General features: G+C 40.7%; 1 protein-coding gene across 1 annotated transcript in view; it reads right to left on the reverse strand.

Annotated features, from left to right (window-relative positions):
- CEP295 (centrosomal protein 295) overlaps positions 1 to 16,149 on the reverse strand; it is a 38,032-nt gene extending 21,883 nt beyond the window's left edge. The window contains exons 1-12 of the mRNA XM_072326814.1: positions 15,954 to 16,149; positions 13,833 to 13,966; positions 12,581 to 12,781; positions 11,268 to 11,392; positions 10,421 to 10,514; positions 8,351 to 8,464; positions 7,419 to 7,559; positions 5,850 to 6,033; positions 4,035 to 4,202; positions 3,256 to 3,480; positions 2,100 to 2,206; positions 425 to 622 (exon numbers count right to left, since the gene is read on the reverse strand). Coding sequence (XP_072182915.1) covers positions 425 to 622; positions 2,100 to 2,206; positions 3,256 to 3,480; positions 4,035 to 4,202; positions 5,850 to 6,033; positions 7,419 to 7,559; positions 8,351 to 8,464; positions 10,421 to 10,514; positions 11,268 to 11,392; positions 12,581 to 12,781; positions 13,833 to 13,966; positions 15,954 to 16,149 — 1,887 coding nt within the window. The remainder of the gene's footprint in view (positions 1 to 424; positions 623 to 2,099; positions 2,207 to 3,255; positions 3,481 to 4,034; positions 4,203 to 5,849; positions 6,034 to 7,418; positions 7,560 to 8,350; positions 8,465 to 10,420; positions 10,515 to 11,267; positions 11,393 to 12,580; positions 12,782 to 13,832; positions 13,967 to 15,953) is intronic.
- Between the last annotated feature and the right edge of the window lie 248 nt (positions 16,150 to 16,397).

Raw genomic sequence — 16,397 nt, forward strand, 5'->3', positions numbered from 1 at the left:
TTCCCCTCCAATTAAATGGATATTTAAAAGTTAGACAAAAAGTCATCGCTTTTTTCCCCCTAGGATTACTTTATTACTTTTCCTTGAAAAAAGATTTTTGAGTGTGCACTGTCATTATACAGCTCTAATCAGGTTTTACTAACAAGCATTTTATACAGACACACTGTCCCCCAAGGCCTTGGCAGATAACCCAATACTGAAGGTCTTCAGTGATACATATAATGTGATATGAAAGCTTCTACATTAGACAAAAAAAGTTACAGACTTTAGTATGAGAGCTTCTGATTTGTGGCCTGAGAAATAAAAAGAAGGTTTGCATTGAGAGAATCTAAAACTGGTAATTGGAGCTCTTGATTCGCATAGAAGAAAAACAACTGAATCATACAGACCCCACCCCCAAACACCCCGTTCCACAATTCCTCACCTCGTGTTCTGCTTTTTGCTGTTCATCTGTAGAAGGAACACTGCAGCTTTGTACTGCCTGACTTTTCTCTTCCTCCTCCTTTTTGTTCTTAGCCTCTTCCAAACAGGTTTGCATTTGGATCTCCAGATGTGCCCTCTCTTCTTCTATTTGTTTCAGCAAGGCCAGCTGTTCCTGTTTCTGTTGCTCTATTTGCTCAAGCTATTGGGAAAAAAAAAAACAACAACGTCCCTAGAACTCGAGGAAGAAGACCCATCCATCCATACACAGAACATCATTCCAACTCCTAACTCGTAGCAAAAATTGTACCACTTAATGACTGGCTTTTGCAAATTGTAAGCAGGCACTGAGAGTAGCGCTGAAGCTGTCAAGAATCCTTTTAGCAGCGACTGGCTAGAAATTTCTAATGGTCCCTGAATCCATTTACTACTGCACAATTATCTGCCACCGAATTAACAGAACGGAGAAAAATCCAAATCTAATCATTCAAGATGCATCATAATTTTCCAGAGACTGCAAAGGAAGTCCTTCTTTTGGATTGAACTCAGAAATCTACTTTGCATTTCATAGAGTTTCTCATCAAAAGTTCAATGCATTTAAATGCCAATTCAAATCTTACCCAACTTCTGAAATGGCTCATGTACTGCCACTTTAAGAGCACTCCAGAAATCTCTCAAGTGTTTTGTTTATTTTTATTCGCTTTCCAAGTATCTTTCACCTACGAATCACTTACAGCCACACGAAGTAACAGCACATATACTTTTAGAATGGAAGTGAAGCAAAAATTCTGAGTAGTGACAAAGGGAACCCAGGGAGAAGCTGGGAACACTTCACAGAAATGGGACTGTAAAAATATACATGTGGATATGTGTTAAGTGGCAGAAAACAGATGTTATATAAAGTAACCACACTTCCACGGGGGACCTACTGCCTTTTGTTCTCCTCCTCCTCACTAAAACACTATTCTGTGAAATTTATTTCCTGAATTTCTGTACTTTCAAACTATAATTTAAGGTTGCAGAAGGACCTGAAATTCAACTTTTTGTTTAACTGATAAGCCACCACAAAACAGTTGGCAGGTCTCTAAATACCTAAGATACAGTAGAAATATAATTAGATACATATAATATAGACACACAATGTACATATCATTAACAAAGTTACCCTGTAAGTACAGCAAGTGTTCATACAGATAACAGAAGACATTCTGCACTTGGTTTTATAAACTGAGATACAAAATATTCAAGGTTTGCAAGCTCTTCCTGTCACTCTATGCGATCCTAGAAACTTTCAGATATTATTACACAGGGTTAGTAAAATCTTCACAGTTCTGTACTGGTGGTGACCTTTTCCTTAAACCTGACAACTGGAATTCTTAATTAATCATGGGATAGAATCCTTTGCCTACAGCAGCTGTTAAATTTTACAAAAGAAATCTTCTCCACACTATTCGACATTCCAGCTAACACTCACTAATTGTTATAAAAGAAAAGTTACTACAATTAGGCCAAGTACAGATAGTGCTGCAGTAAACATTCCTTTAAAACGTTAAAAGCATGCTGAAAGCATCTGTTGCAGCCTTATAACCTGAAGCGTTTTATCATCTTCATTACCTTCTGTAAATCACTTCTTTTTTTGCCTCAGTTATGATGTAGGAAGAATATACACTCACACTTACCCACTGCTGTCTCTCATTTTCCATTCTAATTTTAGCTGCTTGTTCTTCAGGATGGATTAGAACTGAATTTTCAAGTGCATCTCTATGTTCCAACATTTCCTTGGACTCTAAAATACACATTAGTTAACTATAAATGCACCCAGAAAGAGCTTCATATCTTGTTTACATCTTGCTTTAGTTTCCCAACCTCTCAAAAGAAAAAACACGCATACAGGCAGCCTTGACAAGATACCATCTCCATCTCACTCAGCTCATCTCTGTGAGCTGGTAAAATCAGGTTTTGCATTATTTAAGTCATTAGTGGCCTTTTATCACGTGCCATTCTTAAATATAAAGAAATAACTCAGTTCTAGCTGGACTGAACATTGTTTTTTTCCCCAAAGAACTTGGTAGCCTGATAGCAGGGGGTAGAAGTGTCGCTTCGCTACACAGAGGGCTCGAAACCCGGGAATTGGACTCGATGATCTCTAAGGTCCCTTCCAACTTGCACGATACTATGACACTATGATACTATGATAGCAAAATCATCCTCCTCAGGTATAGGAAAAAAAATAAGCCTAACCTCCAAGAAGGAGGATCTAAAACCAGCACTCTCAAAGCAAATACAAAAGCACAGAAATTGAATCTCCATACACATTCATCAACTTCAGCACTTACATAACCAAACATAACACAGGGCTGCAAAACTCCAAAGCAATAGGGGCTACCAAACAAAACGGGATGTTTGACCGCTGTAAGATCCGGTTTTACACTGAGACCTTTTGGGATGGTGTCCAGGAAAAACCCCTCATTATGGACACATCAGCTCATGCCTGTCAAGCGTTTCTAGCTCTAAATCTCATGAATGCAGCAGTTCCAGTTTAACAGATAAAGAACTTCCACTGCCCTGTGACTTCTGTCCCCAAAGGTGAACACATTCTAAGACACAGCAGCATGAAGTCTGACAAAAATTTGGGTGAGATTTATAATATATTTTTCCTCTGAAAGATCTTTGTGGGTAGGACAAAAGGGAGAGATAAGAGAACTGTACCTACTTTCTGACAGCATGATAAAACAGCACTACTGAAAGATTCATTCAAATTAAAAAAGCTGTTATGATCCACCCTCTGGACTTGCTCCTACAAAACAAACCTTCATGCAAGCATATATTCCATACCTTTGGCTTCACATACAGAATTTTTGTGCCGCTCATCATTCAGATCTAAATCAACCAGCTGTCTCTCTTTGCCAGCAGTAGTGCCTGATTCAGTAGTCTCATTCTTGCTTGGAAACTCTTTCTCGCTTTTTGATATCCACTGCTCTTTTTGGTTTCTAATCTTGTTCAGCAATTTCTTCAAGGCAAGTTTTGATTGAGGTTGATGAGTTTTTACCTCTTTATGACCTATAAATAATATATATACACCTTTAAGTGCCAACAAAGCCACATGGCAGAAATGCTTGTCATGCAGCAACATTCAATAATATGTCTCTTGTTAACATTGTGTTATTCTGCTCATGCCATGCACACATGCAACTAGTGTGGCCTACGCACAAAATGAAGCAACTTGATCACAAAGCTGAGCATAAAGGACGCATAGTAAGTAGACTTTCACATGAAGTCAAGCTAAAGCAAACTTCACTCTTCACTTGGCTAATATTTCATACATCTGTGCCATCTCATCGTTTGCAATAGTTATACAGAAAACACTATAACTAACATTATTGTTCTTGCAGCTATTATAATTATTCTCCGTATTCTAGTGAACTGGAGTGTATTAGAAAAAGCAATTTCTACTTCAAACTTGTATGTCAGAACATTCATCATCAGTGGTGAGCATCATAAATCACTTAACTTTGAAACACTTCAAATACATTATGGAATTTTGGTACTTAAACATTTTAGCTAATACTAACATACAATCTCTTTTCCTCTACTATGAAACAAGAAAGCATTACTTTCTGATTCACCGGGGACCTCCTCCTTTGCCGTCTGTCCCAATTCTTGCTGGCTGTCACAAACAGATTCTTGCTCCAAAGAGAGATCAAGATCATTATCTTGAGATTTATCAGAAGGGGATGGCAAAGGCTGCGGTTCAAATTGTAAGATCAAGTCTCCTTTCATTTCTAATTAGAGGAACACAAACACAGAAAAGTGACCAATTAGAATAAAATGCAATACCACAAGTTACACAAGTTCCTAAGAAGTTCCAGTATCAACAGTTCGTTTCACAACAGTTTTAATCCAACGATTTCACCTAAACAGAAGACTTTCAAAATTGAAGCCATTTAGATCATTAGCCATCTTTTAAATCAAACCTCTGGTTTCCCTTAAAAGATGTTAGGTCATTCAGAGTAAGTGGTTATAAAGTAGAAGTTCTATCTCCATGCAAAAAGAGGTGCACTAAATAGAGAAGGATCCCAGTAACCTCTTCAGAGAAAACAAGCACCCTAAGCCGGCTGTTCACAGGGCTGTCACAGGACAGCCATTGACCCCACAACAGTCCAGGTGCAAAATCCTGGAAGATGAATCCATGGGAGAGGCTTCCTGAGCATCACCGTACAGATTGAGGGGGCCACTGCCTCAGAACGGTGTGGGATAAATCATGGGTTTGTACAAGACTTGTGGATATGTAGGGAAAGGATCAAAGGTGGGGAAAGGGAAGGATTAAGTTAGACTGGGAAGAAACAAGTTTTGGGGTAGAAACAGAGGAGTAAATATATATAAAGTTTAAAAAAGCCAGTCAGTACAAAGGGTTGGACCTGACTTCTTTGTGAGTGAGGAACCCTCTACTTTGTATGCACACGTATGAGCACCTAACAGCCAGCAAATGAAGCAGAGACCAGAACAAGCACACACGTATTAGCATGCAAGGATTAGCAAAGAGCAAGCCAGATTAGTCCTTGCAAATAACAAGGGTCTTGGAAGCCAAGTATCAAACAAGCCATAAGACTGGGCTGGATACCAGAGGGGCCTGCTGCATGTTGGCTACTGGAAGATCAGGAGATCCCAGCCAGCTACATGGGGGATGGTGGAGTCACAGGCTCAATCAAGAACTTGCTCATAAGTACATACATGGCTTTGACAGACAACTAGAGAAAAGAGGATCCAAGGTCAGTTACTGCTGGCACTGATAGTGTGTACGTGCTTGCATAGATGTCTTGAAGCAGCAGTTCATGTGTCCAGGAGCCAGCTGCTGGGAAGACTAAGGAGCCAGCACGAGCTGGGTAGAGTGAGTATTTAAAGCCACCTTACTGAGAGATCCATAGCACATGTTGAGCACAGCAGTGCATATATGGACACTGCAGGGTAAATGGAAGGCTACAAAGTCTGTGATCAGCTACTGGACAGAATGAGTATCTAGCTTTAAGTACTGGAGTACCCGTTATGTGCTGAGAGTGCTGTAAGGTATGTGTATGCATATCTGTAAACAAGGATGCCCAAGCACAAGAAGCTGGAGTAGGGCTGTGAGCCTCAGCACCTTCTAAGCTCAGATGCCAGCAACTGGGTAGGTCTGGGATGCAGGGATCAGATACTGGGTTGACAGTGTCTCAAAGTAACTTCTGGAGGGATCAATATTGTACAGATGTACTTCCCATATGCCTCCATCCTGTTCAGACAGAGCAGGGAACAGGATGAAGCAATCTGTACTGTTTGCGTGCACACCCACCAGCAAAAAATGTGCACCCACACTATTTGCTGCACCTGGGAACACGCAGCAGCCTCTCATCTGCTGGGCAGCCAGAGTCAGCATCCTCCCACAGATTACTCACTTCTGTCCTCGCTGTACATATCTTCAAAGGCAAACTCCAGTTCTCTCTGCCAGTCTTCTTTCATTTCCATGCGTTTATATCCGGGTACAAAAAGTTGAGGTGGCATCTGAGCTACCATCTGTCTTCTGCGCATTTGATCCATTCTCTGCATTTGTTCAAGTTCCTTCAGTAGCCTTTCCCTATCCTTCAAGTAAAGGGGTGATAAGCACTCAGCGTTAACTTTCAGACAGCAGTACATCAGAACTGATAAAATACTTCCATTTGAATACCATGAAGTTAATTTGAGGTGTTTAGAATTAAACTAATCTTATTCTAGGAAGCAGGTGCTTCCCTGGCAGAAGACTGTATCTGACCTTTAAACACAAGAGTGCTTCCAACCTAGAAATGCTAGCTTCCCAAATATTTGTGACACTAACACTTCAGAATGCAGCTGTAGGGTTTTCACTTCTCAGAGGAAAAGACTTCCATATTTCCAGACTTTTACAACACAAGTGTATGCCTTTCCACTGCAGAAGCAGTTCTAACAGGTCACAGCTGGTGCTGCAGACAGCATCATTCAGAAGCCCTTGCAGTTGGGGGACAGTAAGTTCATGCTATCTCCACCTCCTGCTGTATTGGGTAGCAAAAGGTCATTACACCTCTTGTCTGAATGAGATACAAAGGTGAGGAAAGGCGGAGAGAAGCACCAACTGCTGAATGAATACTTTAAGCACTATTTTCCAATGTAAAATGAACTGTAAAATGTAAGGGAGAGAGAAGGACTGAAAATGAGTCTATAGATTCCAATTTTCTCCAAAGGACATTAGTGAGATTTAGGGTGGCTGACATTCTCAGAGGTGCTTTGAAAAATGATACCCATCATTCTGGACATAATTCAAAATCATTACATGCTTTCTCCTCAGTCTCACATAGCTATAACGTAAACAAGCTTTTAAACAATGGCAGTAGGAACAGTTGATGAAATGAAGACTCAAACCACTGTTCTTCCAGTTCTGTGATTAATTACCTACATCCTTCAAGCAGTTCACTCATGAGGCATTTCAGCTCAGAAGCACCTTTATACCAAAAAAGTCAGGTACAGCAAAAAATCATGAAGTAAAGAGCTTGCAACTTTGTTAAGGTTCTTTTCATTTAAAGAGAAATGTGTTTTTTTCCCAACACTATCATGTCTTTAAAACACTAGAATTCCATTTCTACTTCCCACTGAACTGACACAGAGGATTCCTCTGACCTCAGCTAGTATATAAACAAACAGCAAATACTTCAAATAAACACACTAACGTTATGAAGAGCAACAGCCCAAGAAAAGGTGACTTGTAGTGTCTGCTCTGCATCCAAATTTATTTCCTGTTTATCTTGGTGAAAGATCACCCTATAGGCTTCCAGACAGCTCAAACAAGCAAGCTGAGTTTGATCATATTTCAAAAGCATTCTGAAAACCTTCTTAAGTCCAAACATCTTCCTCTTGAAACTGCAGCTGCTCTGGCAAATATCTACCTACAGCTTACTTAACATCTGGCATTAAAAAACAGGTACTGGTACACGACATTTAATGTCTGTTTTGCCTACCTGAGCCAAATGGACCTTCTTCAAGGCATTACTTCCTCTCAGATGTGCCTTCTCAAGCTGCTCTCTTCTCTCCTTCTCTGTCTCTTCGTGTAGCTCCTTCAAACGCTTCACCTCCTCTTCAGCTGACAACCAAGCATCTGGCTGGCAGACAATTACTAGTTTAGTCCACTGAGTTCTTATGGTAGTTTAAAGTGTACTTAATTTTGAGTAATTCTGTAGCAAAAACACTTGGGATTTACAAAAAAAAAGCAGAGAATGCAATATGAACCGCCTTCAAAAACAGCGTTCAGCTGCAGGCAGGACCAAACAATATTTACACACATGAAAAAAAAAAGCAAACGTACACATTTTACAGGGGTTAGGTATTAAAGTATTCTAGTTTCAAACTCCACTAGAGATGATCATTCATCCATTTTTTATAGCAGTGATTGTTCTTCCTACAATACCAGGTGAAAATGAGTAATGCCATCAATATAACAGGTTTACTACTTGTATGCTTAAAGGTTTAAAATTAGAAAATATCCGAATTGTTTCCATTCTTATTTGAGAAACCAGAAAAAGATCTGTAAGTTTTAAGGAAGTCCATCTTTTACTTCTCCAGCTCCTCCACTTCTTCTGATCAAACTTTGACCTGGGACTATATTGAAAACCTGAGTAAACCTTCTCACTTGTCAAAGCTTTATTCAGAATTCTTTTTCCCAAATCAGACTTATGCAAGTTTAAGCTGTTGACTGCATGAACATCTGAGCATGAACGTCAAGTAAAGACTGAGTACACAGCTAAAAGAAAAGAAGAAAAAGCAGGGTAAGGACAACGATTATCTCAGCATAGGCCTTAAAATGGAAACCTAATTGCTAACATGATTTTCAGATATGGAATGCAATACAAAGAAACGTGGAAGCGTATATCACAGACACTGGGGAGTTAATCACCTGCTCTGCATTCCTTTCTCTGTCCACATAAGGTTCTGATATGTGATAACGTGTAACGGAAAATTTGCCAGCACCATGGGCCTTCATTGCAGCAATCTTTTTCACTTCCAGATTCTAGAAAGAAAAGTACAAATAAGCCATAGAGAACAGCTTCCTATGGCAGGGCAGCTAAATGAAAGAGAAATGAACTCCGCGCTTAAACTGGTATCAAAAGAAAGCAAAAAAATAAAAACAAACAGAAAATTACCTCCAGAAAACATTGTCATTTCAACCTCTACATACACTTAATAATTTAAAAAAAAACAACAACGCAAAACTTATGAGCATAAAGAATACTTAGAAAGCTTAATAACTGAGAGCATCTATCAGCACGCAGCAAACTCCTCCACAAAAGCTGGCATTCATCATGGAGCTTTACCTTCCTCTTTCAAGAGCAACAGCATAATTCAGAAGTGCTTGGGTTTTAATGCTCTAATACAAATCCCACACAACTGCTGCCATATCCTCCTGCATACAGGGCAACTTCAGATCCACAACATAATTACACATAATGGTAAAATAATCTCTCTCAAGTACAGACTTTGTGTATAGAACTCAGAGTCCATTATGTTCAGTTTATTAAACTACCAGGAAAAAAAGCGTTTACTATAACCTCACTGAAAAGTGTTTATACAAACAGCAGCAAGATTTTTTTAAAATAAGTTTTAAGTATACAACCACGTGTCAACTCTTATCTAAAAGCCATTCTGAGCACTGAGCAACCACGTCTCCTTTTATTTGGCTCAGATCGATGTTCTCACGAGGAATAACCCCAAACACTTGCTTTAATCCTCACACATCAACTTCCACAATAAGAAAACACTGGGCAGCAAATAAGATCTGCATAGGAGTGTGTAGTAAAGTATACAAATAAAGGTAAGTAAGCATCTCCTCCTTTAATCATTCTGATAACAGTGAGAGTCAGACCTTACTTGGTTTCTCCAGATGCATCAGTTCCCCTGTCTTTCAAGACAGGGACCTATACCTCATGTGCTGAGTGCAGCTGGGAAAAAGCTCTCATTACAGTGGCTCTGAAAGAGACCAGATTAATCTTTCTTTAGTAAATACCCAAATCCTTTATTTTCTTGTCTGTGGTGAATATTACCGAATCTGACAGTCTGAAAGGTCACAACATATTAGATAACAAACTCTGTATTAAAAGAGTTCTGTTAGTAAATTTACTTCAAAAGTTAATTACACAATAAAAAAGCACATCATGTTCTTAGAATCGTAAGTTGCTCAGGTTGGAAAAGATCTTAAAGATCATCGAGTCCAACCATGACCTAAGTATACTACCCTTACTCTAAAACACTTTCTGTAGTTCAGATCTGCAGTCCTACTGTGACTTCAACACGTATTCAGAATATAACTGAAGTCAAAAGAAGCATGAAGGAGATGCAAAGTCATTCCCCTAAAAAGGCACAGAATTAAAACCACAGCTTTTAGCCCTGAGTTATTATTTTTCTAATCAAAATTCAACAGCCTACCACACTTTTTGCATTCCCCAAAAGAAACAGAAGAAAGGAAACAATAAAAAAAGCAAGTAAGGCAGAAGAAAGCAAAATACAATGCTTACTGCTGAGCATCCTGATCTAGCAGGTGGCAACCCTTGGCAGCACATTCCTTAAGGTCCCTTCTGACCCAAGCCATTCCATAAGTCTATGGCACTGTACCATTATGGCAGACAACTGAGGCTGTATGTGCTTACTGGGATAGACCAGCACAGAGTTTAAGACCACTACAACTTTTAAATGAAAATGAAATTACGATGAGGGTCAAAGCACACATCAACCATAAAAACATCTCCCATCAATGAGAAATAAAATCCACACAAACAAGAAGAAAACAAAACAAGTATCGAAAATTGGAAGTCTGTTAATACATAATTCATTAATTTTCTTGATTATTACCGAACCACTCTCCCCAGAGTATGAAAATAGCAATTTCAGATACCCCACTGTGAGGAGTCAGACCAAAGAAGCACTGTATTGACAAAGCATCCTGAAATTGTGCACTATCATAGATACATACTTCAAGAGGATGTGGCAGAGGAGGTGGCAGGCTTGCAACTCTGGCTGCTCTTTCTCTTTCCACATCCAGAGCGTGCTTACGTGCATCTACGCGACTTGCAAATAAAGGGAGAGAGAAAGAAAATGATTCAAGAACCAATGACAGCACTGTGCAAAATAACAGGCAAACCCAAAAATCTGATCAGTTAGTTCATTTAACTGCTAAGGATGAGCAAACACATGGAGGAGTGAACAGAACTGAAAGGCAGCAATGAGAAACTAACCTCTTGAGGTAATGCAAAAACATTAATAACATTCATGTTTCTTGAGATCAAAGCAAAACCTCACTTTTCACTTCTGTTTTCAGAGAGCTCCACATCGCTGTCACATATTTTAATTGCTCAACTGTGTACAAAGCTAAGTACTCAATCAGTAGGTGTCAGCTCTACACAAGCTCAACTATCCCCAAGAGTACACAGTTCATTTTTCATGCCAGCTCAGGTTCAGACTGTGTCAAATGCAACAGGTCCTTTTTTCAAGTGAGTAACTTTCCATGGTGACCGACCTGAGAACACATCTTGACCTGTCACTGAATAGCTGCCAGCCAACAGTTTGCACTGAACACAGCGAGGTGAAAGGCTTCCCGGCCACCAACAGTGGATCAGGACTGCTTGTATATTTGGCATTTCAATCTTGGATGTAAAACTACAAATGTTATCAAAACTTGTAAGTCGATCCACAAGCTTGAATACATTAACCCACATCATTTCAAATCTAAACAGCTCCAAACATAAGGAATTTTGCCTTTCACTCTGTAACACCACTGAAGTACACTCTGTGCTTAATGAAACTAAATAACTGTTGCATACCGGGTTTGTTCATGAAGTAATCTCTCTTTCTGCAACTTTTGCTCTTTCAGGGCTTTCTGATGTCGCTTCTCTGCTCTTTGCTTCCTTTCTTCTGCTTGCTTTGCCAGGGCTTCTAAGTCAGGTTCCTTAACAATAAGGATATCACAAGCATTTAATACACAATTTTATTTATATCTTGTACTATCAGTATCATGCTCAAAATTAAATACTGCAGTAGAAATCGGAAGCCTGAAATTCTTCCCCATCATATTAAAAATTCTCTAAATAATCACTTTTTCTCTTCTGCTATCTTTATTCTCTTCTTCAGAAAGATAACAGAGGAGAAATCTACTGCCAACAGCAGAAAACTTGCCTCAGCCAATATAACCAAATACTGATATGGGAATCTCAGCATCTTTCTTAATCTCCTCATAATAACAGTAATATAAACATATTTGCACATCTTAGTAATGTTGATTAATCCGTAAAGATAAAGCACCTTACTCTCTCTTGGCCATTAATTAAAACAATTATGTATCAGTGCAGATCTATGGAATTTATGGATTTTCACCCAACAACCTCAGCATTCCTTCAAACTGATTCTACACAGATTGAATTTTGAAACAAAGACAGTTGTTTAGTTTACAGCTGCAGAATGGAAAAACAACAGTCTTCAGGCTGTGCAAAAGCTTCTGAAGCCCGTAACAGTACTGAAGGTCGAAAGAAGTGAAGAATGAAATTTGTCTTCTTAAGCATAACAAGGAATCCTCCAGATGGTAGAGATAAAAGGTTAGGCAGTAACTGGCACATGTGAGACAACGCACCACATGCAGTTCAGTCCAGTATCACAGTTAACTAACATACACCCTCATGTTACCAAAGGTTAGATCATATACACAATTCAGGAGTTTGCACAGCAAAAGCTGCAGCAGACAGGTCTGCTGGAACATCTCATTTTACAAACACAGAAAGTTGTACAAAACTCCTGGAAAAAATATACACAAAACCCACAGACTCAAACAGCTACTTAAAATAATTCAATAGGTTATCTATGCCCAAACGGATCTCCAACCAGCAGCAGCATTGCTCTAAATCTTTCCCAATAAAAGATCACACTTCTTCTCAATAAGCATGGTCTCATGGGTAAATAGCTGCAAAAGTAAACATTCCATTCTTGACGAACTGTCTCTTCACTCCTTAGATATTACAGCTTCCATATCAAGAATATTAAAACAAACAAACAAAAAACAACAAATGAACCAAAAGACAGGCAATCTCACTACTTCTAGAACATCAAGTATTTCTATGACAACAACATTAAGCTGTTTACTTACATTCTCCTTGGCTTGTCGGTGACCCTCACCAACAGCTCTTAAGCTTGATAAAAACAGTTTTTCTAAAGCCTTCATCTTCTCCTCTTGTGCTTTCTGCCATTCAGCTCTCAGTGTCTCCTCTAACTGATGTAGCTTCTCTGCCCTCCTCTGCTTTACTTTCTGTCTTATCTGCGAGGATATATACTTCTGTTGCTCTCTAACCTGTAGAAATAGAATTCATGTTTTGTCAGTAACATTAAAGGGTATGGAATGTTTTTTGAACAAGTATTTCCGTAACACACTCTACTTGTATACCTTTCCACTTACCTACTTTCACATTTAAAATCTATCCAGAAAACACCTTAAATTTGCTACTAGCCTTTTCCAAAATGAATAACATATTCTAAATTTAATCTTCATTAGAAGCTTCACTTAAAGTGAATGAGCAACGTACAGCTGACATACAAAAGGCAATAACCGCCTGGAACAGTCTCCTTGCCAAAACTACAACGCAACAACTTAAAGACTTCTTACAACACAACATAATCTAAAGACACCAGTACTGCCCAGTTAAAGCTTGCTAACTAAGTTTGATCTCCACCTTACTTTGTCTGTAAAACTCTCTTATTTGAACAGAAGTGTATGCAAGAAAGAAAGACATCTTAGAGAACGTTAGTGCATGTTATTTTTCAAGGTAGGAAAAACTGGGACAGCTTGTAAAGGACAGCACAGAGAAAGGCTGGGGAAGGAAAGAAATATAGAAAAATAAATAAATAAAAGGAAAAATAGCCTTGTGACCTAACAGCAGAACAGCATAACAAAAATGAAGAAGAATAAGACAATGAATAGGCAGTTAATTCTTAAAGGAGCAAAATTTAAAGCATCAAGAGCTGTGACATTATAACAATTCGGTTGATCAAGTGGAAAGCTGTTCAGTTCTGTATTTGCCTCAGCTGGCTCATTTGTGCTCCGCTATGTGAAACATCAGAAGAAGAGAGAGCTGCAGGCTGATTGCCAACAAACAAACACACGAAACCACAGTGCAGTTGGCAGGGAAGCAGTAGTTCTGGAACAGAGGCCCATGTGAACGTAACAAACTGAGAAGGTACCCACAACAGAAATATGCACATACTTGTAAATTAACATGGCAATGTAAGATAATTCACAACCTAAATATGAGCCTAATATTATTACAGTGAAGACGCTAGCTTAGCTATGAAATAAAACTTATTTTCCATTATGAAACAGACAACTTGCAAAAACAGAAGCATACTTGCTGCAGCCTCAGCTTTCGTCTTCTTTCATATTCTTCTTTCAGAAGCATGGTTTCTTCATTAGGACTAAGCCTCAGTTTCCCAACTCTTGACGCTTTCCTCTTCATCTTTGGAAACACAGATGAATCAATTTCTGTAGGATAATGGAAAGCAGAGATTTGGGTACAAGTGACATAAGTTAAGATAGCTATAGGAAAAAAACATATTGCCATGATCTTACAAAACTATCAAGGTACTAAGAGTATGAGCTACAACTCTTTATGCCTGTTCCATTTGCATCCAACAGCTTTGCCAGACATAAAAGGCAGTTCCATGAACTATTCTGTCATATAATCTACCATAGGGAACCTGCCTTACAAGAGGAGCTGGACTTCACGATCCCCACAAGTCCCTTCCAACTCCTAATGTTCAATGACTCTATGTAGCAAGCACTGCAACAGTATTATTTTCAAAATCTAAACCAGGGACTAAAAAGTCACACCTTAAAGTGAATAACAAGCATCGTTCCATTCCTTGGAAGCAAAAAAGTTACCACAACTCACACCATACAGTTAAAGCAGGCTGGTGATAACAATAGTGAGATGTAAGAATCAGAGACTGTTCATATAGCCAACTGCAGCCCAAAGTTTTCAAGTTCAGTACAGGATAAACAGGGACAAAAAGCTGTGGTTTCTGCCACAGCTGCTGAGGTACAAACCAAGCTTCACTGAATCACAGGGGTTAGAAGGGACCTTTGGAAATCACTGAGTCCAACCCACTGCTAAAGCAGGTTCCCTACAGCAGGTTGCACAGTAAAGCGTCCAGATGGGTCATGAATATCTGTAGAGAAGGAGACTCCACCTCCCTGGGCAGCCTGTCCCAGTGCTCCATCACACCCAAACTAAAGAAGTTCTTCATGCTTATATGGAACTTCCTGTGTTCCCCTGCTAGCCCATTTCCCCTTGTCCTGTTACCAAGTAACACTGCAAAGAGCCTCACCCCATCCATTTGACTCCTGCTCTTCAGGTATTTATAAACAGTGTTAATATCTTCTCTCAGCTTTCTCCAGGCAGAACAGCCCCAGATTGTTCAGCCTTTCTCATACAGGAGATGTTCCATCAACACTCCTGCAGCCTTCCTATGGACTCTCTCTAAAATTTCTCTGTCTTTCTTAAATGGGGAGCCCAGCACTGGACACCACTCCACATGTGGCCTCATCATGGCAGAGTAAAAGGTAAGGATCACCTCCCTCAACCTGCTGGCCCAACTCTTTCTGTTGAACCCTAAGATACATCCGCCTTGGCCACCAGGGTACAGTGCTGGCTCATGGCCCACCAGGACACCCAGATCCTTCTCAAAGCTCTGTTCCAGCAGATCAGCCCCCAGCCCACGGGTATTCAACCCTCTGGTTTGCCTGGGCCTCATCGAGTAAAGAGGAATTGAACTGTGCTGCATATACATAAGTTGCTCCCAAAGTAATACCTCCTGTTTATTTCCACAGAAACTACAAGCAATACAAAGAGCACTATAACACTATTTGATAGAGCAAATTCTCATCTACAAAACACTACTTTTCAACAAAACCACCACCACTAACTGGGTATTTTTTGTTAGTGATCATCAAGAGCCTGCATGCCACACAAATCTGCATGAGGTGACCCACTATTGCCACTGCTGAAATGCACCAACCAATGCCTCACTGTGCTCACATCCACTGTTTAGTCTCCGTAAGAGGTTCAGCAAGCACCAATGAATGCCAATGGGTGCCGTACTGGCCACACAGAGGAATCCAGTGCCACACCTTTGCTCCATCCACACTTCCATGCCAGACTCCATTTTGCCAGACTGCCCCTCTGCTGCACGCAGCAACAAAACGTAAAGGGATGCTGACCAGGTTCATCCTCTGCTGCACTCCCACCAATGCCTGCCTGACCTCACAGGCCAAAACCAACCCCCATGGCTGAGCATAGAGCAGCGGGTAGCACGCAGCACACCGCACTCAGGCAGGCTGCTCGCAGAACGCCGCCCACCCCTCAGCCCCTCACGCCAAGCACTTCAGCGCCTCAAAGCGCCACGGTTAACGAGAGATCCACAACCCCAACCCCCCGGCAGAGAGCCCCGCCCGGAGCCTTCTCGGTCACCTGGAGCCGGGGACAAAGAGACCGGAGAGAACCGACGAGGAGAGAAAAGAACAGAAAAGCACGGCACAACCCGGAACAGCCCCGCACCCCTCAGGGCACAACGGCCCGCAGCTCCCGCCTCCCGCCGCGCCTCCAGCCAGTCAGAGCGAGCGCGGCGGGAAACCGAGAGCCCCAGCGGGTCTCCAACTCTACGCATGCGCAATACGCTGCTCTCCTCTTCCCGCTCGCCGAGCCTTTGGGTAAGGGATGGCGGTGCGCATGCGCTGTGATGCCGCGCCTTCCGCCTCGCAGCGCCTCTTGAGGTCCCGGGATGGGGCACCACAGCTCTCTGGGCAGCTGTGCCAGGGCCTCACCGCCTTCTGAGTAAGGAATTTCCCTCCACATCTATCCTGAATCTTCCCCTCTTGTAGTTTAAAGCCTTTTTCTTAACCTTGCCCTCCCTGA

This window comes from Excalfactoria chinensis, chromosome 1 (genome assembly GCF_039878825.1).
Source record: "Excalfactoria chinensis isolate bCotChi1 chromosome 1, bCotChi1.hap2, whole genome shotgun sequence".
In the NCBI taxonomy this organism is placed as follows: Eukaryota; Metazoa; Chordata; class Aves; order Galliformes; family Phasianidae; genus Excalfactoria; species Excalfactoria chinensis.